A 23,673-nucleotide genomic window follows, 5' to 3' on the forward strand; every position below is an offset into this window, starting at 1 on the left:
TTATCTTTTCTTAACGAGAGCAATTCTGATCCTTATCAGAGTCCAGGATGTGTTTTAGACACAGTGATGTGCTCAGGTAGCAGAGTTATTTAAAAAAAAACCAACCCTCTGCTTACTAGGACAATAGCTGTTGCATTGGCCAAAGATTATCCGGTTTGAAATTCAGTTTGCAGGATGGGCAACCAAAAGCGACATAATTATTCTCTCACTCATGTTCCTTCTGAAATAATAGAGAGAAACAGAAATAACTACCTAGTGGTTATTGTAAGCATTTAAAGCATCCCAGTGAACTGTCAGTGCGGATAGCAGAAATAAATTCCACCATATGTTGGCCTTTGAGATTCCAGAGTTTAAGGTAAACGCAAAGGTTCCCCTCGCACATATGTGCTAGTTGTTCCCGACTCTAGGGGGCAGTGCTCATCTCCTTTTCAAAGCCGAAGAGCCAGCGCTGTCCGAAGATGTCTCCGTGGTCATGTGGCTGGCATGACTAAATGCCGAAGGTGCACAGAATACTGTTACCTTCCCACCAAATGTGGTCCCTATTTTTCTACTTGCATTTTTACATGCTTTCGAACTGCTATGTTGGCAGTAGCTGGGACAAGTAACGGGAGCTCACTCCATTATGCAGCGCTAGGGTTTCGAACCGCCGACCTGCCGACCTTTCTGATCGACAAGCTCAGCGTCTTAGCCGCCGAGCCAAAGCATCCCTCGTTCCAGAGTTTAGAAAACGAAAAAAAAAAAAAAAACGAAACGAAATCCGCTTTCTTTCTGCCATGCCTCATTTGATACATTTCATCATTTACCCTATATTTTGCCTTACAGGTAATCCTCGTTTAGCAGCCACAGTTGGGACCAGCAGCTCGGTCATTAAGCGAAGCGGTTGCTAAGCAGTTGTCCATTTTTAAACATGATCATTAACTTACTGTCTGTTTCTTCTAGGAGGCCATACAAAAGCGCTTTGGCCTTGCAAAGACCCAGCTGAGGGTTTACTTGCATTACCAGCCTTCCTATTTCCACTTCCACGTGCATTTCACTGCCCTGAGCTACGATGCACCGGGGTGCACTGCGGAGAGGGCCCTCCTGCTTTCCGATGTGATGTATCATCTGGAGCTGGACTCCCAGTATTATCAGAAGTGCCCCTTGACCTTTGCTATCCGAGCAGGTGAACCTCTGCTGAAGAAATTCCAGGAAGCTGGTAAAGCCTGAACATCTGAAGATGTTGAAGAAAGATTGGAAGGAAAAAATATATACATAAACAAGAAATGAGGATACCTTTATATGGCCTGTAAGATATTTTGGGGTTTGTTTTAATTTGTATTTTTTTCTATTGGAAGATTTTTTAAAAATAAAAAAATCAACACATAGCCGTGTTCAGGAATTCCAGATGTATCTTCCGTCCCCTAGCTAGCCCCCACTGTTTTTGGGTCAGTTCCCATTTACCCAAACCAGCATAAATAATGGCCAAAGTTGATAAGAGTTTGAAAATCAACAGAATCTGGAAGGCTACAGGGATCCCATTCTTGTGCTATGTGGATCAAGGATTTGACATTGCAGATATTTCAGCAGGTTGGTGCCCTTCAATGGACTTGTCTTCTTCAGCCCTACCAGCTTCTGTGGTGGTGGCAAATTATGGACATTGTATTCCAAAAAGATGCAGAAAACGATGCAAGCAACAGTATATGTGCTTCATGTTTCTATTTCCTCCTGCTAAATCTTACAATACTCTATTATATTTGTCCTTCTTTTAAAGCAACAATACCTGACATTACCCTGGTTGCCTTCCCTGGGCTGATTGCTTTCCAGATTATTTTGGACTACTGTTGATCACCTGGACCACTGGCTACCAAGGACCATGAATGGAGAAAGAAGCTCTATATCAGTGTTCTGCAACTTTAAGCTATGTGGACTTCAACTCCCAGAATTCCCCAGCCATCATTTTAGGTTGAGAAATCCTGCTCTACACACAATCTGGACGAAAGCCACATCTTAAAACAACAGTAAAATGAAAAATGCATGGGGGTGCTGTATAAACATCACAAAAAGCCCAAATCAATTCAGTCTATGAAAATTAGCTCTCTTTTTCTTTTCTCGTTCATTTTCCAGCTTTTCAGTCGATAGTATCTAGACGCTGCATTGGCCTGTCTGGCTTAGGGTTGGGGCATGTTTTCTCCAGATGTTAAACTCCAACTTTACATTGTCTTAGCCGGTAAAGGAAGATTGCAGCTGCAGACTAACATCTGGAAGGCCACCCATTGCCTATTCCCCTAAGTCCTTATGTGACTTTTTGTTCCAATAAAACTGACCATGTGTTTCCTGTAAAACAACTGCATTGTTCCTCAGCATTTTTTTTAAATCCTAAAATCCATGTGTTTTAATGTTAATTAAAATTACATGACATCGTAGCAGCTCTGCTAATGCTAGGGTGAGCCAGCCCAATCTTTAAAAGGGAGTTTTCGCTGTCAGGAGTGTAGAAGAATGGATTAAGAAAAAAGAAAGAAGGTATAAAGAAAGAATAAAGGTATTTTAATACCTTTTATGCTGCTGCAGCCTTCTTCCCCACAGACCCTGTTTTTTCCCCTTCTGTTGCTGTGACACTGACCTGTTCTTGCAGAAGGAATCCACTATTAAAATGCAGAAGAATGCGGAATTCTACTCCATTTCTATTGCTCTTAGTATTTCTATCAAGGTACGATTTATTTCTCCAAACTGCAAATATTTAGTGATTTAGATGGCTTGAACTAAGAAAAAAAAACGACAGTTTTTTGCTAATACAACTTTCAACCACAACCGGGACAAGAATTTTCATTGCCAAACAAGGTAGTTTTAAGTCAGTGCACTTTTTTTTTTGCCACAATTGTTAAGCTAATCTTTTCAGTTGTTAAATGAATCACGTGGTGCTTAAGCGAATCCAGATGCCCCCGTTGACTTTCCTTGGCAGAAGCTGGCTAGGCAGGTTGCAGATGGCAATCACTTCATCCTGGGATGTTGCAACCATCGTAAAATATATGCCAGCTGCCAAACAACCAAATGTTGAATTTGTCACCTGGGGGGTGGTTTTTTTCATTTAAATAAAAGTCTTCAAAGTTGATCTGTGTTTTAAGTATAGGAAATTATAGCCCAGAACTAACAGATTCATTTGGGTTTTCATTGTGAATTGGGCCAGGATGAGTAGGTATGGTCTGCAACACTCATTTGCTAATTTTTTCCAATGTGTTCTATATTGATTTACTGTCACTTGCCAGGGAAAGAACTGGGGCATAACAGGCCAAAGAGAAAATAGGGGAAGAAGATGGTAAGAACAGCATTAACCGTCTGGCATCTAGATATGAGCGAGAACATTGCTGAGTCAATCAAAAGAGAGCTGTTCCCAAATTCGGTGCCATGAGACAGAACTTAAACAATGAAAGGTCCCTATGCACAGGGGAAGTGATGCCTGGGGTATATCAATATGACTCACAATTTTGGCAGAGGCTAATTCTGTGTGGGTTTGCACAATTAAGTCTATCCAATTTGGGACAGTTAGATTGGCTGTTTCCCGTATTTAACAGAATAACATAGTTGGAAGGGACCTTGGAGTTCTTTTAATGCATAGGCAGGAAACCCTACACCACTTCAGACAAATGGTTGTCTAATCTCTTCTTAAAAACTTCCTGTGTTGGAGCATTTACAACTTCTGGAGGCAAGTCATTCCACTGATTAATTGTTCTGTCAGGAAATTTTTCCTTCGTTCTAAGTTGCTTCTCTCCTTGATTAGTTTCCATCCATTGCTTCTTGTCCTGCTCTCAGGTGCTTTGGAGAACAGTATGACTCCCTTTTATTTGTGGCAACCCCTGAGATATTGGAACGCTGCTATCATGTCACCCCTCGTTCTCCTTTTCATTAAACTAGACATACCCAATTCCAGCAACTGTTCTTTATATGTTTTAGCCTCCAGTCCCCTAAGCAACTTCGTTGCTCTTCTCTGCACTCTTTCAAGAGTCTCAACATCTTTTTTACATCATAGCAGCCAAAACTGGATGCAGTATTCCAAGTGTGGCCATTCCAAAGTGGGACTAATACTTCACGTGATCTTGATTCTATCCCTTTGTTAATGCAGCCTAGGATTGCATTGGCTTTTTGGGCAGCTGCAGCACACTGCTGGCTCATATTTAAGGGATTTTCCAATAAGACTCCCAAGATCCCTTTCACAGTTACTATTATTGAGCCAGGTACCACCGATACTGTGCCTGTACATTTGGTTTTTCCTACCTATATGTAGAACCTTGCTTTTTTCACCATTGAATTTAATTTTGTTCGATAGGGCCCAGGGATCACGTCTGTCAAGATCCTTCTGTAACTGAAGCCTATCTTCTGGAGTGTTGGCTATGCCTGCCAACTTCGATGCTTAATGCTTCTTTTAAAGCTTCACTAGCCCACCCTGTCACCTAAATCGTTGCCATCACGGCTTCTGCAGTAGTGAGAAACAGCATTTGGGCTGATCGGTGTAAAGGGACGCAGCATAAGAAGAAAGGGGAATGGGGAGGGAAAAAGAGAAGGTTGCCAGTCCTTAATTGTTCATGGTTTTTATAACAGCTGTGGTGGAATTTGACACTGGCGTGGCTTAGATAATGCCATTGCTTTCTCCAGAGCAGATGGCACGGCTACTTTTCCTCCGAGGACAGTTGGTTTCGCGGAGATGCACAGCAAAATAGCTCCTCTTTCCAAGTGTGTCATCCATGACAGTTGCCGCGACATCCCTGTGATTCATCCTTAACAGGAACCCCCAAAGGGAAGGATAGGCTTTCCAAGTGAAAGTAGAGAAGCAAGGAAACATGTGTTAAGACAGATAATATTTGTGCCTGGCTGAACGCTGCAATTGGCTGGTTTCACAAACAGGCTAGGCTGGGGATAGGTCACTTTTTAATGGCCAAGGCCTGCTCTTACCCCACCCACACAAACAAATAAAAAGGGAGGGGAGAACCCTTTCCAAGGATCACCACCACTACCTGGCTGGGGATATGGTGATAGGACATGAATGGGTGGGGCCAAAATAATTGGCTGGGAGGAGTTGGAGGGATTTAAAATAGTGGGATTGTGCAAGACTTTAGATCTGAAAGCAGAAAGAGGCTTTGGAGGCATAGCTTTGTGCAACACTTTGAACAGGTTGAACCTGGTTAATTGGGGAAGAAAAGACGTTCTTTTGAGAAGTAGCTGACAGGTGTGATGCTCTTGCTTCTAGATCAAGGGTGGGGGAACTATGGCCCTTTATGTCCTGTGGATTTCAAGTCCCAAAATTCCTGAGCCAGCATGGAAGCATCTAGATCTCCACCCCTGATCGAGATGCTTCGAAGCACCTTTTTGCAGTCCTCTGGAGTGTCAAAACAAAAGGCCCGGGAGATGCGCATGGCCCAGGTGGTTGTGGATTGTTTGGCCCAGTATTAAGTCAATGCTCTGCAAATAAAAGGTTATGCCGCGGTGGTGCAGTGGTTCGAGTACAGTACTGCAGGCTACTTCTGCAGTTTGGCAGATCGAACCTCACCAGGCAGAATTTTGACTCAGCCTTCCATCCTTCCGAGGTGGGTAAAATGAGGACCCAGGTTGTTGGGAACAAAAGGCTGACCCTGTAAACCGCTTAGAGAGGGCTGCAAAGCACTGTGAAGCGGTATATAAGTCTTAAGTGCTATTGCTATTAAGGATTGTGTGCGGTGGGAAAGAGATCTTCCACTTCACATGTTCTGTGAACATAGTCTGATAGAACTGTTTCTGCAAAAGCGTTTTCATTCAGCTGTAAGCGATGATAAAAACACAGGTCACGAATACAGACAGTACACTTCGAAAAGGTTTCTGCGATATGTACTCTGTGCAACATGGGACTTTTCAGGGGTGGTCTCCGGAAGAAAAATAACAATCAGAATATGCTGTGGTGCAAACCAAATAGCCCTTTGAACTGATGTGTACAACTCAGGATGTCCAGGTGCTTTTTAAAAAAAACAAAAACGTAAGATGGGTTTTTGAAACAAAGGGTTAGGGCTTGAAATAATCAAAGCTACTCTGTGTTTCAGTGGAATGGGAGATGAAACAACTGTCTGACTTTTCCTTGGAATTCCCAGAGTGTGACTAGACTTGGCAGTCGTGCAGAAAAACCACTTGGTTGTGCAGCTGGCAAGCGTGAATCTCTTTTTCTTACACAGCTGAAGTTGGAGCAGACAGCGCTGGTCGTAGACAGGGAGAGAATTAAGCAGGCAGGCAGGGGAGTTTCACACAAAAGCAATGGTTTGTTTTAACCATGATTTATAGCCATGGTCTCAAATTGTGGGCTATGAGCCCCAGAATGGTGGTGAGCGACTGGTGGTAGGAATTGCCAACATTTTACAGACTTGATCAACTTGCACAAATAAAGCATGGCTATTGGCAAAACTTGCTCTAGTTTTGTTCCGTGCAGCAACCCGCAAGTTTGGAGATGTCGCGTGATACTTTGGATAAAATGTAACTCTAATAAATCTAATCGCAATCAAATTAGATGACCTGCAAGGTCCCTTCCAACTCTGTTAATCTGTTAGAAATCTATTAGAAGGATGCGGAGAAGCCCTAATGTATTCCAGAGGGTCTGGTCTGGTCCGGTCTGGTCCGGTCTTGGCCGGTCCGGTCCGGTCTGGTCAGATTAAGGTTTTCATTTAAACCTTAGTTTCCGGAACTTGCCATTCCTTTGCATGCAAGACCAGACCAGACCGGACCGGACCGGCCAAGACCGGATCAGACCAGACCAGACCCTCTGGAATACATTAGGGCTTCTCCACACCCTTCTAATAGATTTCTAACAGATTAACAGAGTTGGAAGGGACCTTGCAGGTCATCTAGTCCAACCCCCCCATCCAAGCAGGAGACCCTACACCATTTCTGTCAGGTGGCAGTCCAGTCTCTTCTTGAAACCCTCCAGTGATGAAGTTTCCAGGAAATGTCTACTTATTTCCAGGTTGAATCTCTCCTTGTCCAATTTCCATCCATTATTCCTTATCTGGCCTTCAGATGCCTTGGAATTTGTGGGAATATGTGCTCATTGGCCGGTCCGGTCCGGTCTTGCATGCAAAGGAATGGCAAGTTCCGGAAACTAAGGTTTAAAGGAAAACCTTCACCTGCTTTTTTTCCTCCCACGAAGCAACCACCCCGGGTTCAGCCGGCACCTTTTAACGTGGGACGAGACGCTTACAACTGTTGCATCCCCACGGCACGCCGTGCCCAAACCCATCCCCGCCCGGGAGGGAAACCTTCGCGTGCAAAGCAAGCTCCGGGCTCCTCATTTTCGCGCGGAACCCCAAAGGACCCGGGACCGTTCGGCCAACCCAGGCCAGCGGTCGCATCGGGGAAGCCTCGCTAAGTGAAGCTCGCTTTCCTCGGCTCGGAGCCCGGCTTGACGGAGCCCGCGCCTCTTCGAACCGTCAGCAGAGACAACAACCGCTAAGCCGGCGCCTCCAGGACTTCGCCTCCTTCGTCCCGGCCCTCGCCCCGAGCGCCCGTCAGAAGCAACTCCCGGCCGGCAGACGGAGCCGAGGCGAGCCCGCCCGGCCGCCCCCCTCGCCTGCCCACCGCGGCGGAGCCGGGGCTGCTCCCTCTGTGCGCAAGCGTGGCCAAGGTAGGGGCGGACCGTTTTCCGTCGCCCCAGCCTTTCTCCTCCTCGCTCTTTCTCCGGCGCTCGCCCTGCCTTAACTTGCAGCCGCCGCGGCAGCAGCCCATTGCGCCGCGCTCCTCCTCCGCTGAGTTGGCGCCGCTTGCCGAGCGGAGCTCGCCGGGGCGCCCAAGCTGCAGGCGCCGGACTCTCCTTTGCAGAGCAACGACCTCCCCTCCGCCTTTGCCTCGCCAGCCTCCCCGCTTGGATTACAACCAAGCCGCTGCTCGCCGGCCCGCGCCCGCTGTCCGCTTCCTCCCGAGCCGCGGAGGATGGCTGGTGGCGAAGGGTAAGTTGGCTGCGCTGGAGCTGTGCGGGGCTGCCAGGGACGAGCTGGGATTGGGGCCCGGGGCTCCCGGCCGCCTCCTCCCCGTAAGGCTGGTGGGAGCAGCATCCTCTTCATCCTTGCCCATCCTGCCCATCCTTCAGGCGGCCGGGGCGCCTTCCCTCCCCTTCGCCTCAGCTGCTCCCAGCGGCTTCCCTAGTTGGGGCGTGATGCCCGCGCTGCCCTGCCTCCTTAGCCGAGAACGGTTGCCTTTCTTGCGCTCAGCGCGCTCGGCCTGATGCTGAACGAGCATTGGGATTCTTCGGTCCATCCGGGCTGGAAACGATCCCGGCTTGGGATCTCCCAGCCTGCGAAAAAAGGCGCTGGGCTCCTCGCCTGCCGGGCTCCCCGCAGCTTGGCTTCCCAGGGCGCATCTGCACCCGTCTCCAAATGTGTTCCAACTTGTAGCTGGGCTCTGCCTCCCTTTTGTTCCTTTCTTTGTGTCTGTGTGGCTGTTGGGAAGCCAGGAGAGAAAGAGATCTGAGCAAAGGAGCTGGGAATGGGCGCTTTGGATGCCCTTCCCGAGGAGCAAATGGTCGGCTAGTTGGTGTTTGGCTGTGGGCATGGCCTTGGCCCTGCAAGGCAGACCAAACAAAGCTGGCTTGCCATTGCTTTGACCCAACAGAAGGTTGCTTGAGCATCATCACTTCTGTTCTTGCTTCTGGTTTGGACTCCAGTAGGAAACCCCAAAGCCTGTTTTAGGATGAGTTATTTACTGAGTTAAGGTTACTCCTCTACTTTTCCATCTCTGGAGGCCTTGAGCCATCTGGATGCAAAACTCGTCCTCATCCCCTTGATCTTCCCTCCTTCCCTGACAGACCTTCAATCGGTCCACCAAGAGGAGGCTCAAAAGTCTCTGGAGCTTTACTGAACGCAGGTGACATGGCCTCGAATGCTGGAGAAGAAACGGAGACCTTCTGTCTGAGACCCACCTAGACTGCTGAGTGCCTTGCCTCAAGCAGTAGCTTTTTTTTTCAGATGGTTGTGAAGTTTGACTTGTCACAGTGTGACAACCTGGGGAGAAGGCACAAGAAAGGGCTGTCTCCTTTCACAGCAGCATCGGCAACAGGTCAATGTTGAAACTGCTAAAAGCCATTTGGCCTTTGCACATAATTCAAAGAAGGGTGTTTCTCCCGGCATGTAGGAAACATGTTTGGGTATTATAGACATTATATGGCCCTTGGATATTGCCACACTACCATGCTTATCAACCTGGCTACTGGGGAAGGAGTTGTAATTCGGGAACATCTGTATGTGATGATCTCCTTCATTTTTATCCAGCAGCTTCTCGCTGATGGTACTTAGAATGCGTCTTACAAAGTTTAAAAAGTATTCTTGGGTTGGTTAATTTAAATGAATCAGACCCAAGTTTAATAGTGTGATGGGAACCGGATAAACTGCATGGTGGTTGTTTTTTTTTAAAAAATTGCTATGGTCTGTGAAAGTCTGGAGTTAAGCTCACATTATAGCAGGTTTTATGACGTTGGGAAGTGATTCAGTGGTTCAGGTTAACATTTTTGTATATGAATCTCTACAGTTGGTTGTGTTGCGCTTTACTTCAGAACTAAGCCTGAATGATTAAAAAAAAACACATGGGTGTATGTAGGAGGAAGAAACTCGCTTTCCTGAGTCTTTGGAATACTTTGTGAAACTTCAGTTTTTGACTGTTTTAGGAACCCTCCTCTCCCTGAGAGCAATGGGTTCAAGAATGAAGAGTGCGCTGCTTGTGTAACTAACATTTCCAGAGGTTAACATCTGCACCGCTTCTGAATGAGAACTGAAGTGGTTGCTGGACCTGCCGATTACTTAACTCTGGCTTAAATTATTGCACTTACGTCCTTGAGGGGGCATAAGGAAATTGTAACTGGTTCAGAATGTGGCAGCTAGGTTCGTATTGAGGGCATTGAGTTGGAGTTATAGGCATGTATAATTCCTGTTTTGAGATTTCAGTGCCCTTCTTTGGCAAGGTCAAGATGCACATATACATTTCTCTGTGGCTCATGTGCCTCCTACTCAAAGGAAAGGTTACCTCCATAGGTCAACACCTTGCAACTTCCATCGTGGTTGGTCATCTAACCATCATCTAACCACTGTACCACCATCAAGAGCTGTGGTGGTGCAGTGATTAGAATGTGGTAGTGCAGGCTGAGTCTGCTCACTTACCAATAGTTTGATTCTGACCAGCTCAACGTTGACTCAGCCTTCCATCCTTCCGAGGTTGGTAAAATGAGGACCCAGATTGTTGGGGGCAATAGGCTGACTCTGTAAAACTGCTTAGAGGGGGCTGTAAAAGCACCGTGAAGCAGTAGGTACAGTAAGTCTAAGAGCTATTGCTCTCATCTGCAGAAAACTTTCTTTGAAGGCCTTCCTGGAAAAATGATTGTGGGCAATTTCTTAGGGCAGGGCCTTTTCAGTGACGGCACCAAAACTTTGAGATTCCATTTCTTTGGTGGTTTCTTTGCAAGCTTTAAGAAAATTCTCAAAACGTATTTTTATTCATTTGCTTTCCCATCGTGGTAGCCATGCCAGTTTGCTCTCTGTTTTGGATTGCTGGCATTGGAGATCTGTCTGCTTTTTTAAATTGCATTTCTAGTTGTACATCTTGGTTGCTTTTCTGTTGCTTTTTTTTCTGTAATGTTTTCTTTGTTTATGCTTTTGATAGCTTTATGATCGGTGTAGTTTAGTCTGGATGGGTTTTATTTAGCTTTGATGTTTATTATTGTTCTGTTGTTAACCCCTGAGAGCTGGCCTGGTAATTGAGAACATAAGTATATAAATGAATGGGAAACATATATACACATGCAGGCATAAATACACACACAGTACATATCCTGCTTTTAGTGTATGAGAATGTTAGAAAGGGGTCACAGATAAATTCAAAATTCAATTTCCCCTTAACAGGATAACAGGCTTTTTAAGTATTATGAGCCCAACTTCACTGTCCAATAAACCAGAAAAAATATTTTGTTTATTTTAGGCTTGTTAAATAAACCTGGACAATTGAAATCTGGGTCATTTGTCTTTTATGCAGAATGGCACCCTTTCAGCTTGACAATTTCTGGTCATGCATGAAAGCTAAAACATTTTAGGTCTTGCCAGAACAAAATTGTCTTATTCATGTATTGATTGCTTTTATGGTTTACCTTTTCCCTAAGAGGTTAGAGGTGATATTGATAGTTCTTCGCTTTATCTTTGCAATGACACAGTGAATGACTTTGGCCCAAATTCTAACCACAACACCACCAGAATGTCCGTTTTGCTTCTCTGCTTGTATTGTACCAAAAAGGAGCAGCTAAGAAAGAAGGAACATGTTATATTTCTTCTGTTGTCTTGACTTTACAGCTTACCGTTCACCACAGGAAGTTCAGCTATAGATGTAAGATTAGTCAGTTGAAGCCCTCCTATAGTTTTAACAACCACAGAATTTTGGTGGAGATAAGTAAAATATTTCCTTGTTGGCTGGATTCAGAAAACACTTTAAATTTGCCTTTTGACTCAATTTGTTGAGCTAATCCTTCCAGTGGGTACCCAGCCAGTTCAGTTACTGTAATTCAATGTACTGTACAGGTACTCCTCAACTTACAACCACAATTGAGCCCAACATTTCTGTGCTAAGTGAGACATTTGTTAAGTGAGTTTTGCCCCATTTTATAGCCTTTCTTGCCACAGTTGATAAGTAAGTCATTGCAGCTGTTAAGTTAATAACATAATTGTTATCTGGCTTCCCCATTGCCTTTGCTCGTCAGAAAGTGGCCAAAGGAGATAAGATGATCGCGGGATACTACAACCGTCGTAAATATGAAGCAGTTGCCAAACAGCTGAATGTTGATCACATGGGGATGCTGCAATGGTCATAAGCGTGAAAAACGGTCATAAGTCACCTTTTTTCAGTGCCATTGTAACTTTGAGCAGTCACTAAATGAACTGTTGTAAGTCGAGGACTACCTGTACTTAAGGAAACCGTGGATTAGCTTGTGGACCTCCTCTGCAGAAATCATTTACATCGAGGAGACTACATCTATGTCAGATGACCAGATATCCTGGAAGTCCTGGAACTCCCATCTTCTGCTGTGTTTTTATGTACATAGGAGGTTTGTTGAAAGTTGAAGAAAACTGCCTCCGCGGGCTCACGATTTGCATGCAAGACAGAAAGAGAGGAGGAGAAATCTCAGGCTATCTTTGGACTAAGCTATACAAAACTTGGTTGGTTAAGTTTTGGTTCTCTTTGTTGTGCGAACTGTGGTTTATGCAAGCCATGGTTAAGGAAACAATAAGGACTTAATGGTTTGTATTAACCCACCGTTGGTTAATGTGGAAGAACTAGGCAGAAATAGTTATACTCGCATCTCTTGGGTGGAAAGCTATAAAGTACCAGTGAACTAATGTTTAAAAGGAGATGGAAAAAAAAAAGAAGAAGAGCAACTTAATTCAAGGAATCTCATGATACATTTAGAGCAGTGGTTCTCAACCTGTGGGTCGGGACCCCTTTGGGGGGGGTGTCAAACGACCCTTTTACAGGGGTTGCCTAAGACCATCGGAAAACACATATTTTCAAAAAAATACGGAAAACAGAAAATAATTTTATGGTTGGGGGTCACCACAACATGAGGAACTGTATTAAAGGGTCGTGGCATTAGGAAGGTTGAGACCCACTGATTTAGAGGACCGCTTGAATCAAATATCTCTTTAGATACGTCTATACTTGCTCAGTGACAAAAATATAAGTAGACATCTCTGAGTAAGTGGCTCTAATGGGGGTCTATTTGTCTTCATCTCATATCCCAAGCATAGTGTTTTCTAACAAATTGGTATATAAAGGGAGCTGCCACTCAAAAATAGACAATATGGGTGACAATGACATTTGTGTGAATGAGATCTGCATATTCCCAAGAAGATTCAGCAAGGCATTATGACTAAAACGCCATGCTTTTGAGTTCATATAATTATCTAAGCAATGGATGAAATATTCCAACAAGAATTTGATCTGAAATAATCAACACAACTCTAGCCATTCATAAAGGGGTGATTATAGCTAGCAATTGGCGAGGTCAATAGAACTATGTGGAAGAAGAAAGTACACATAATTTAAACAAATTCATTTATGTAGAGCAAACAAAGCTAGTCTTTCATTGCATAGAAGGAAGGGGAGCTCAAATGAAATGTTTTTTCAGTGCATTTCATTATTTGCTTCTTGTTCTACTCTAACCTCCTTGCAACAGATAGATATTAACTTTTCAAAGCTTCGTATGAACCAAGAAACATTTCTAATAAAGTGCATTTATGAACTAATTTCTCAACATGGGACAGTCTTGCTAACTAGCCAGTCAGTATAAAAATCAGAAGTACCTAACTAAAAAACTAGAAAAACGGAGCAGTGATTAAAAAAAAAAAATCATATATGTTATGTTCTGTTTGGCGCACTCTGAGAGGCCTGGCTGAAACAGATACTCAAAGGGTGTAGTTCTTTTTATTGAGAAGTGAGAAGTTTTATAAACAGGCTGTGTCATCTTTCTTCCCAAGAAAAGGAAAGCGCTGGGCAGAAGGAGGAAGTTTAAAACAAGTTTAAAAACAGCTGTTGCTGAAATCTTTAACATAGATATGCAGAAAAATATATTTAATTTTGGATGCGCCTTGCAACTCACTCTGTCAAGCCTATGGGAGTGTGATTTCTGCTTCAAAAGGGCAAGACGTTGTACCCTGAATTTTCAACATTTTGGATCCGAGGAGGCTTGGGGGCCACAAAGAGGGAAGCTTAAAGCCCTTGGGTCCTTCCTTTAAGATTATTCTGCGCTAAAGGGGCTAGAAGGAGCAAAGTAGGGATAGGGAAGCCTGTCCAGATGTTGATAGACAGCAGTTTGCTACATTCCTGATGGTCATTTTGGGTGGGGCTGCTGGGAATTGTGGTTGAAGAACAACTGAAACATCTCCCAGGAGTTCCCAACCCCTGGATCCTAAAATATCAGTACTTGTCCAGCCTCTTGCATGGACACCTGCTGAGGTGGAGGATCAAAATGGGCTAGTAGGATCAGGAAGATGCAGTTAAATGTTTCAATTGTGTTTGCAAAGACGTAGAGAAATTCAATGCAAGAGTTCACAGGGAAGACAGAGATCTTCCAAAATGGTGGGGGAAACTCCTGTCCCTGCCTAAGAAGGACATTTTAAGGTTTCTCACCAACGGTTGCATGGACCTCTTTTGGAAAAGGAGGCCCAAAACCACTGGATATATGAGAGTCCTCAGTTCTGACATGTTATACAAGATGCAGAAACTGATCTATGGAATTCAAGCCAGCTTGTCCACTATGCAAAACCAGAATGGCAGAGTTCCTTATTTCTCTGTCCAACCATCTCTTTCTGTGCTATGGTCTGGAACCGACGTGGAATTGTCAAAAAGACATATTCTTCCCATTACTTAATCTTTTGGCAAAGTGAGGCAATCCAATATTCATTGTCTTACTTGCACCGAAGATGTATTTTCACCGGATGGTATACATTAGGAGTCTTGAAAACTGCCATGCTGGTTTGACTCCTTGTGCAATTTCTTTGATTTTTAGCACATAATGTGTTTAGTGACCGAAGAGAATATTTATAGGTCAAGTTAAGAAAGAAGAACGAGGAGGAAGAGGAGGAGAAAAGAAAAGAAAAAAGCGAAGAGAAGAGAAAAAGAAAAGAAAAAAGAAGAAAAAGAAAAGAAAATTTCTGATTGGCCAAGTGTGATTGGACACACAAGGAATTTGTCTCCAGTGCATAAGCTCTCAGTGTGCATATAAACATCAACGTTTGTTGAACTGTGGGGCCCTTGGTGCTTTCATTGTTTTCTTACAGTCATTTCATTAGCAAACCAGCTAGTATCATGAGTGCGCCTGATCAGTGCACTGATGATGTTGCTTAGTTTGGTAATGAAACATCTGCAAGAAAACCACCAAGCTCAGATAGCACCAACGACCCCAAAATATGTTTTAGTTGCCTGTGTGAATCTAATATGTGAATTCAATCCTTTTGCCCATCAAAGATGGGGGATGTTGGGATGATTGACAGCAAGACTTCAAGGGTTCAGGCAGGAGATTGCTAATTTTATTTGAAGGCAATGAGACTCCGCGTAGAAAACAAGCACTCATCCTTAAGCTATGAAAACATGGTTTGTCTTTTGGTGGGTGGGCTGATGAAGCCAGCTATAAATTTCCAACGGGAAGTGGTTAGAAAGAGAAGAAAAAATGGGGGAAATTCTGGGGTGACTGATTCTGTGCCTTTGAGAGTTTTACATTAATCAAACATAATGGAATGCAGAAAGTAGAAAGAGGGGAAACTGGTTTCTTTCAAGCATAGTTTTGTTGGTGGTAAAGGCAGGATTTATTGCCTATTATGGCTTCGCAAAGTGGGCAGCTCGTTAGCCAAAGGATTTATCATCAGATATTTGCAATGCTCCCCCCACCCCCATCCCTATCTGAGAGGTTTGCTCTTAATCATGGCTTTGGGGGCATTCCGTGTTTCCTTGATCAGGGAGGGCAACGATGGTAACTTTTCACAGATGCTACACAGATTAACAGAGTTGGAAGGGACCTTAGAGGTCATCTAGTCCAGCGGTCACCAAGTGGTGGTCCATGGACCACAGGTGGTGAGCGAGAAAAGTTTGGTGGTCCGCAGAAAAACCTTTGCATTTTTGCATTTTTTAATATTGCACTAAATCAAGGATCCTCAAACTACGGTCCCTGGGCCAGATATGGCCTGCCGAAGCAATTACTCCTGCTCGCTGACGGGATGGGGTCCTTCAGGCACTTAGCTTGGCTGCCTGTTTAGTAGCTCCAGCCCCTCCCTCCCTCCCTTCCTCCCTGGGAGTCCAGGGGCTTCAGTGCGCGAAACTTCGGCCGGGCTTCTCGAAAGACAGAGTTTGCAGGGGACCAATGTAGCGTTTGGGCTGGCTATAAGTGAAACATTCGTTTTGGGCCGTATTTGAGATTCCTACTTGCAATGGACAGCAAACCTAGGGTTGACCCAGTGTGCTTCTCTCTGTTAACAGACAGTCAAGCTAAGTGCCTGAAGGACCCCATCCCATCACTAATTCATATTAGTGGTCCACGGGATTTGAAATGATGAATTTAGTGGTCCCTGAGGTCCAAAAGGTGGTGACCCCTGATCTAATCCAACCCCCTCAAGCAGGAGGCCCTACCCATCTCTGACAAATGGCAGTCCAATCTCTTCTTGAAAGTCTCAAGTGATGAAGCTCTCACAACTTCCTAAGTTGTGAGAACTTTTGGACTTCAAGAACAAGAATTCCTGAGCCAGTATTGGTTCTGGAACTGGTCAGTCTCTGGGGGGCAGATGAAAGGAAGGCAATTGAAGGCACATTAAAAAAAGGACACCCCCCCCCCCCAAAAAAAAAGATTATTATGAAATAGGCTGTGCTTGGAGGTTGGGCGATGTACTAGACAAGTTGAAGCTGCGGCATTTCTTGCAAAAAAATCCTGGTTCTCATTTTTTTCTGCCATTGGGTGGGCTACGGGTAGATTCTTCTTTAAGGTTGCACAATGTTTTGGGTTTTTAAATCATCTGGACATGGAAACATTAAGAGCACAAGGCAAAGGACCAGCAAAATAATCTGCCATTGGTAGAAAGGTCACACAGCCTTGTAATTAGTTGGTTTCTGTAGCTCTCCTCCCGCTTTTGATTGTGCAAGAAGTTGCAAACAACCGAGCAACATCTTCGGATATAGTTTTTACAGTCTTGAACAGAAGGACAAAGCTGAGTTGTTGGCTCCCAGTTCAGATCCAAATGGATAAATGACATTAATTTTTAAAAAAGTGAAATTGCACGTTAAAGCAAACCTATTTTCTGCATGAAAAAAATGAGTTTGTGGGTTGCGATACATTATGCAAATAAAACGTATATATGTAGTCCTCAACGTACAACCAAATTGAGCCCAAAATTGCTAAGTGAGTCATTTGTTAAGTCAATTTTGCTCCAATGTATGACTTTCCTTGCCATAGTTGTTAAGTGAACCACACTGCCCTTGTTAAGTTAGCTTCACAGTTGTTAAGTGAATCTGACTTCGCTTGTCAAGACGGTTGCAAAAGGGAATCACTGCAACCGTCATAAATACGAGTCAGTCGCCAAGTGTCTGAATTTCGATCACGGGAAATTCCATGGGAATGCTGTAAGTGTGAAAAACAATCATAAGTCACTTTCTCCAGTGCTGTTTTAACTTTCAATGGTCATTGAACGAACTTTTGGAAGTCAAGGACTGCCTGTATACGATTTAAGACATGAATGTTTATAATGGAATTCAGTGAGGCTTCATTCCATACCAGAAGGTTCTGGATTACAATCAAATTTTACTTCTGCTGGCTTCCAAGCAGGCAAAAAAGTATATAAATCTTGAACTCAGGCAATGTCTGGAAATGTATTGAGAGAAGAGAAGAGAACTCAGAACTCAGAATTGAACTGGGGGGGGGGGGTCCTTGGTGCTCTCTGAGCTTGGTGGTATTTTGGGTTTGTAGGCTTGGTGGACCACTGATGATGTTACCTAGTGTGGTAATGAAATGTCTGCAAGAAAACCACTAGCCCAGAGAGTATTAAGGGACTAGGATTGGAAATATAATTTGAAACCTTTTCTGCCTCTAATCTCACACAAGTGCTAAGGATTTTTATTATCATGTTCATGCCACCTACATTTTTAGGAAGCTTAAAAGCTGGAGGAGGACTAAAAGACGTGGTGGAAACCAAAGCGGGATAGATACATAAAGCACTCATAAATGATAGGTTTGAAACGAAAATTAGCTGAGGAGAAACCAACTTGTCAAAATGGGGTGGCATTTAGTCCCAGAAAATTCAGGTTAACAACTACTCAGATGTTTTTTCTTTTTAAATAGGCAGTCAAATAGTAAACCAATGAAGATTTTTCTGGCAGGGAACCTATTCTGTAGAGCAGAGATGTAAGCCAATTTAATTTCTGGAATATAGAAAGTGGCTTGGCAGAAGCATTTCACCTTGGACCGAATTTGGATCCCCTTTGTGTAAATTACTCTGACTGCTTGTGTCGCTTCATTTAAAGAACATAGAATAACAGAGTTGGAAGGAACCTTGGAGGTCTTCTAGTCCAACCCTAATCCTATATACCATTTCAGACAAGTGGGCTATTCAGTCTCTTCTTAAAAGCCTCCAGCGATGGGGCATCCACAACTTCTGAAGGCATGGCATTCCACTGTTTAATTTTTCTCATCTTTAGTTCTAGGTTACTTCTCTCCTGATTAGTTTCTTTCCATTGTTTTGATGGAAAGGGGATTCTTATTAAAGGCACAGCTCCATCCGTATTGTTAAGACTGTTTGGCTGATATACTTTTCTAAAGCTAGTCACTCATACATAATATCTTTATTTACTTTAGATTTTCAACTGTTTAGACCTTAGGAAAGTTCTTTAAGAAACAAAAATCTGGGTTCAGAAGAAAGTCCTCTATGATGGCTTCAATAGCCGAGTCCTTCAAATCCTAGAATATAAAGGCATGTATAATGCTTTTTTAATGTACAGTTTCTGAATGGGAAATGGCCAAGTGCCCAAGATGACACTTTTTTTTTTTTCTGAATACTATCTAGCATTTATTGATTATATTTATAAGCTTGATGTGTTACTGTCGTTCACCTGCTATTTGGAATTGTGCAGACTTCCATGCCAATTAAATAGACCGCAACAGTCGAAACAAAAGCTGAACTAGTAATTTTAGCAACTGAAACTTGCATGGCAAACATATTGCAATAGGATTCAATACAATAATACAATACAATACAATACAATACAATAATACAATACAATACAATACAATACAATACAATACAATACAATACAATAGTAGAGTTGGAAGGGACCTTGGAGGTCTTCTAGTCCAACCCCCTGCCTAGGCAGGAAACCCTATACCGTTTCAGGCAAATGGCTATCCAACATCTTCTTAAAGACTTCCAGTGTTGGGGCATTCACAGCTTCTGGAGGCAAGCTGTTCCACTGATTAATTGTTCTCACTGTCAGGAAATTTCTTCTCAGTTCTAAGTTGCTTCTCTCCTTGATTAGTTTCCACCCATTGCTTCTTGTTCTACCCCCAGGTGCCTTGGATTCATTCATGATGCACTTACATTTTTCCCCAGATATAAAATTCTTTGGCCATCAGATCACAATGCAAAAGGTTGGGTAATAGACCATTTTGACAAGGTGATCCTTAACATGATTGCTATCCATTTCTGCTGTTAGCCATTCTCCACCTCTACAGGATAGCCAATGCATGGCTTCAGTTGGCGACAAATGACAATGGTTGTGGTACTTTGTTTCATCTCTCCCACCCAACCCCTTCCTCTATTTTATGGTCTGTTCCTGTAGTGTAGAGTGTAGAGAAAGGTGGGTTTTTAAATTTCACCTACCCAAACTGTTTCCCCGGGCAAAAAATGCACACTTTCTAGCTTCAGTTACCCTTGGTATTTTTTCTAACACTTCCAGGTTATCGTAGTGTGTCAAGAGACCATGCAACCTTTCTTAGTAAGACAGCAACAGCGGCCAAATGGGGAACATGAAAGGCTAATGGTATTTATGAATTTGCAGCCAAATTGTTCCCCAGTGATGTGGAACATAGGCGACAGAGCAAATAGTTGCTTTAGTTTTAACTTAAACAACTCCAGCTCTGATCTTAGCCTATGATAAAAGTGAGTTGTTTATTTCGGGATTGTGAATCCTTGGCTGGACACAATTCTGAGGTATGTATTTCGAATTTCAGCGATTATTTCTGATGGCTGTATGAACTAGGTCTGTACAGAGATTCAAACCCAAGGGCAAACATGATGCAGACCAAGCTTGCGTGGAGCCCATGTAGCGTCGGTCAGGAAGGACTTTTAAGGCAGCTGTGTCTTTTCCTTGAATGGCTGCTCCATCTGACCTGGATTTCGGGGGGGGGGGGGGGGGGATAAAATATTTGGTTTCAGGTATTTCCAGAGAAGTCATGTTCATGCATACATTCCAAAATAGATTTTTTCCCCTTCGCATCCACTCCTCTTCAAAACCCTAACAAAACATGTTTGTCGAGTGCGAAGCAATTTATAAATACGTTGCCTTTCACCTCCCAGCTTGGATAACTCAATAATTGTGCAATGTTTCTTTTGAGCTTCCACCAGTGTTTCGCAAACTGTTTAAGTAAAACAGAAAGCAACCCGTTTTCAGCGAGATGCTGCCAAGAAAGCATTTAATCTCAGTTTTCCAGGGATGAACCCAATTGTAGTTTCAAACAGGTTGGAAGAGATTTCCCCCCAATTTAGCTCTTGTTTCTATTTATTGTCTGAAAAGCCCTGCTAGGCTGGGTCATAAAGATCTGGGCAGTAACCAAAAATACAAGTCATTCCTAGAAGAACTACATTTAAACCACATAAAAAAACCAAAGTTGCATATGAAACTCCCCTGGCTTGCAAAATCTTGGCTGTTCTGGAAAGTTTTTGGAACGTCAGTGCTGCAGAGAGGACAGTGCCAGGATTATTATATGAATTATACCTTTTACCGTAATTATGTATTGAATTCCCGCTAGTCTGTGCTACTGTTATTCCTGCATTGTTTGCAGCTGTTACTTTTGTACATCCCTTAGAGTGACCTTGATTAAAGCAGGACATTAATTCACAACTAATACATGGAAATGTTGGCCGTTTATGCTCACCAATAAAAGTCTTTCTCTGCATCTGGTTTCCTTTCCCAGGAAGGAACTTGTGGGATAAAAGATCAAAACCTTTTGTCCCTTTTGGTGGGCTTCAGCTTACCTTCGATGTTAGCATTGAAGGAATATAGCATTGAATGTAGCATTGATGTTAGCATTGAAGGAATGTTAGCATTGAAGGAATGTAGCATTGAAGGAAGGAACACTGGAAGACTTCAAGAAGATGTTGGATAGCTATTTGTCTGAAATGGTATAGGGTTTCCTGCCTAGGCAGGGGGTTGGACTAGAAGACCTCCAAGGTCCCTTCCAACTCTACTATTGTATTGTATTGTATTGTATTGTATTGTATTGTATTGAATGTGATTTATGACAAAATGTAGATAGTCCTCAAGTTATAACCACAATTGGAACCAGAATTTCCTATCTTAAGCAAGGCAAGTTGTTAAGTGACTTGCACCCTATTTTATGACTCTTTTGGCTGCACGGTTGAGCAAATAGCTGCTGCTGTCCAGTGAATCAGATGGTCACTAAGTGAATCCAGCTTCGCCCAATTGACTTTGCTTGTTGGAAGCCAACTGGCAAGATTGCAGATGGTGATCACATGACCTTGGAAGCTGCAACCGTCCTAAATACATGCCAGTTGCCAAGCGCCTGAATTTTGATCATGTGACTGTGGGGAATGCTGCAGTGTTCATAAGTTTGAGAACTACGGTAATTGTCAATCACTTATTTAAACAAATCATTGTAAGTTGAGGATGAGCTGCATTGCAGTATGGAGTCCTCTATTCTCTCTTCCAGAATATTCCTTGCCAACTCCAGTTGCTTAAATTTCTTTTGGATAGTTTTCTGGCGTTCTCTCTCAAGATTTTATCCATATGTATATGTTGGTATGTGTGTTATTATAATATTCCCACATACCCATACTTGGATCTAGGATGACTTTGGATCTAGAAGGAGACGGTTTGGTCTAATGGTGAAGTCACCAGGCTAAAAAAGCAAGAGTCCATGAGTTCAAATCTCACCTTAGCCATGAAAAGCCACCTGGATGACCTTGCGCCAGTCACTGTCTCTCAGCCCAATTCACCTGACAGAACGGTGGTTATTGTGGGGGGAAATAGAAGGAGGAATGTGTGTTGGATACGTTCGCCACCTTGAGTTCATTTGTAAATACAATAAAGGCGGGATAGGAGTAAATAAATATAAAATAATAATCCCCTCAGAATTGTTTGTTATTAGCAAGCACAATCTCTGAAAAAGCAGCAGACTTCTCATCATGCAAGTCTCAGCCTTCTCCTTTTTGGTTGAAAAGCCATATAAAACACACACTTCCTTTGTTGAAACTGTCTTTCTCGGGAACTGCATGTTTGTGGGTTTTTCCATTGCAAACCACATGGTCCCGTCCCCCCCCCCCGTCCTTAAGAATGTAAGAATATAAGAGGCATCTTTTAACAGATTTGACAGATTAACAGAGTTGGAAGGGATCTTATAGGTCATCTAGTACAACCCGCTCAAGCAGGAGACCATACACCATTTCTGACAAAATTACAGCCAGTCTCTTCTTGAAACTCTCAAGTGATGAAGCTCTCACAACTTCAGAAGGCAACTTCTGTTCCATTGGTTGATTGTTCCCACTGTCAGAAATTCCTCCTTATTTCTAGGTTAAATCTCTCCTGGTTCAATTTCCATCCATTATTCCTTGTCTGACCTTCAGGTGCTTTGGAGAGAGCTTGACCCCCTCTTCTCTGTGGCAGTCCCTCAAATATTGGAACACTGCTATCATGTCTCCCCTGGTCCTTCCCTTCACTAGACTAGCCATGCCCAGTTCCTGCAACCGTTCTTCATATGTTTTAGTCTTCAATCCCCTAATAATCCTGGTTGCTCTTCTCTGCACTTTTTCTAGAGTCTCAACATCTTTTTTATAGTGTGATGACCAAAACTGGATGCAGTACTCTAGGTGTGGTCTTAGTAGGGCTTTATAGAGTGGTATTAGTACCTCACTTGATCTCGATTGTATCCCTCTATTGCTGGATTGGATCCTGACCAACAGTTTATTCTCACAATGGCCAACCAACTGCCCAACGAAAACTATCCATCTCTGGGCAGACGGCTTTGAGAAGCCACCCCATTGCCATCAAAGCGAACAGCCACAGTTTCCCCAGGACTTCCATTTTACGTCCAAATGTCCATTAGTTTTCATCCTTTGGTTAAAATGAGCCAATAGTATTTTTTTAAAGGAATGTTTTAATCATTTCATTGAATCCCACACTTTCTTCAGGCAGCTTGGATGGCACATTCTATACGAAGAATCTTTCCAAGTAGGATAAAGGATGTTTGGGAAGAGGCTAGGTTTTTTTGGAACTTGGAAGGGTATATATATACAGCCACTTGGTAACATTTGATTAAAGTTGTTCATATTGTTTGCTTATTTAAAATATGCTTTCTCTTCCCGTGCATTGTTTCAATCAATCCTTTAAAAGGGCAACCAAGCATCTATACGCAAAAACAAACAAACAAGAAACAGATTCTGTAAAACGCCCCATTTTCAAAAGCTCTTCCTAAGGTTTACGTCACAATACTTTTGTTGGAAAGCTGGAACGCTTCTGGATCATTGTGTTGCAACATTACCTACCTCCGAAACTCAATATGCATCAGATTAGCCATTGCATTGCAGCTTCTCCCATATTCAACCAGAATATGTTTAGAAAATTAAGCAAAGTTTTCATTGCTATCGTTGGACTCAAAGCTGGGAAAAGCTGACTTTAATGTACAATGGTTCCTTTTCTTCTGTCTGTATCTCTGGGTCAAAAATTCACTTTCGAGCAATTTTGAGCAATTACCTGAGAAAGAAATGGCCTACTCTTGAAAACACATTTCCCTACAGTGCTCTCTCTAAAAATATCACCGCTAGCATTTTTCCCCCCCCCCCATTCCTTGCCTAAATGAATACGCACAAGAGCCATCCAATTCTTGAAAAATTGACCGAGTTTAATTGATATTTATCTCCTTCCTATGAAAACCCAGAGGTTGCATTTTCTGCC

General features: G+C 43.2%; 2 protein-coding genes across 6 annotated transcripts in view; both read left to right on the plus strand.

The window, feature by feature from the left end:
- DCPS (decapping enzyme, scavenger) overlaps window positions 1-1,364 on the plus strand; it is a 63,507-nt gene extending 62,143 nt beyond the window's left edge. The window contains exon 6 of the mRNA XM_081961321.1: window positions 940-1,364. Within this exon, the coding sequence (XP_081817447.1) occupies window positions 940-1,206 (267 nt within the window). The 3' untranslated portion in view covers window positions 1,207-1,364. The remainder of the gene's footprint in view (window positions 1-939) is intronic.
- Window positions 1,365-7,805: 6,441 nt separating this feature from the next.
- ST3GAL4 (ST3 beta-galactoside alpha-2,3-sialyltransferase 4) overlaps window positions 7,806-23,673 on the plus strand; it is a 128,625-nt gene continuing 112,757 nt past the window's right edge. For 4 of the 5 annotated variants that reach the window (XM_081961318.1, XM_081961310.1, XM_081961316.1 and 1 more), the window contains exon 1: window positions 7,806-7,931. The gene's annotated coding sequence lies outside the window, so the exon portion shown is untranslated. The remainder of the gene's footprint in view (window positions 7,932-23,673) is intronic. The other variant, XM_081961312.1, reaches the window with a different exon arrangement.

The sequence above is a fragment of the Natrix helvetica genome (genome assembly GCF_964273705.1).
Source record: "Natrix helvetica genome assembly, chromosome: 8".
NCBI lineage: Eukaryota > Metazoa > Chordata > Lepidosauria > Squamata > Natricidae > Natrix > Natrix helvetica.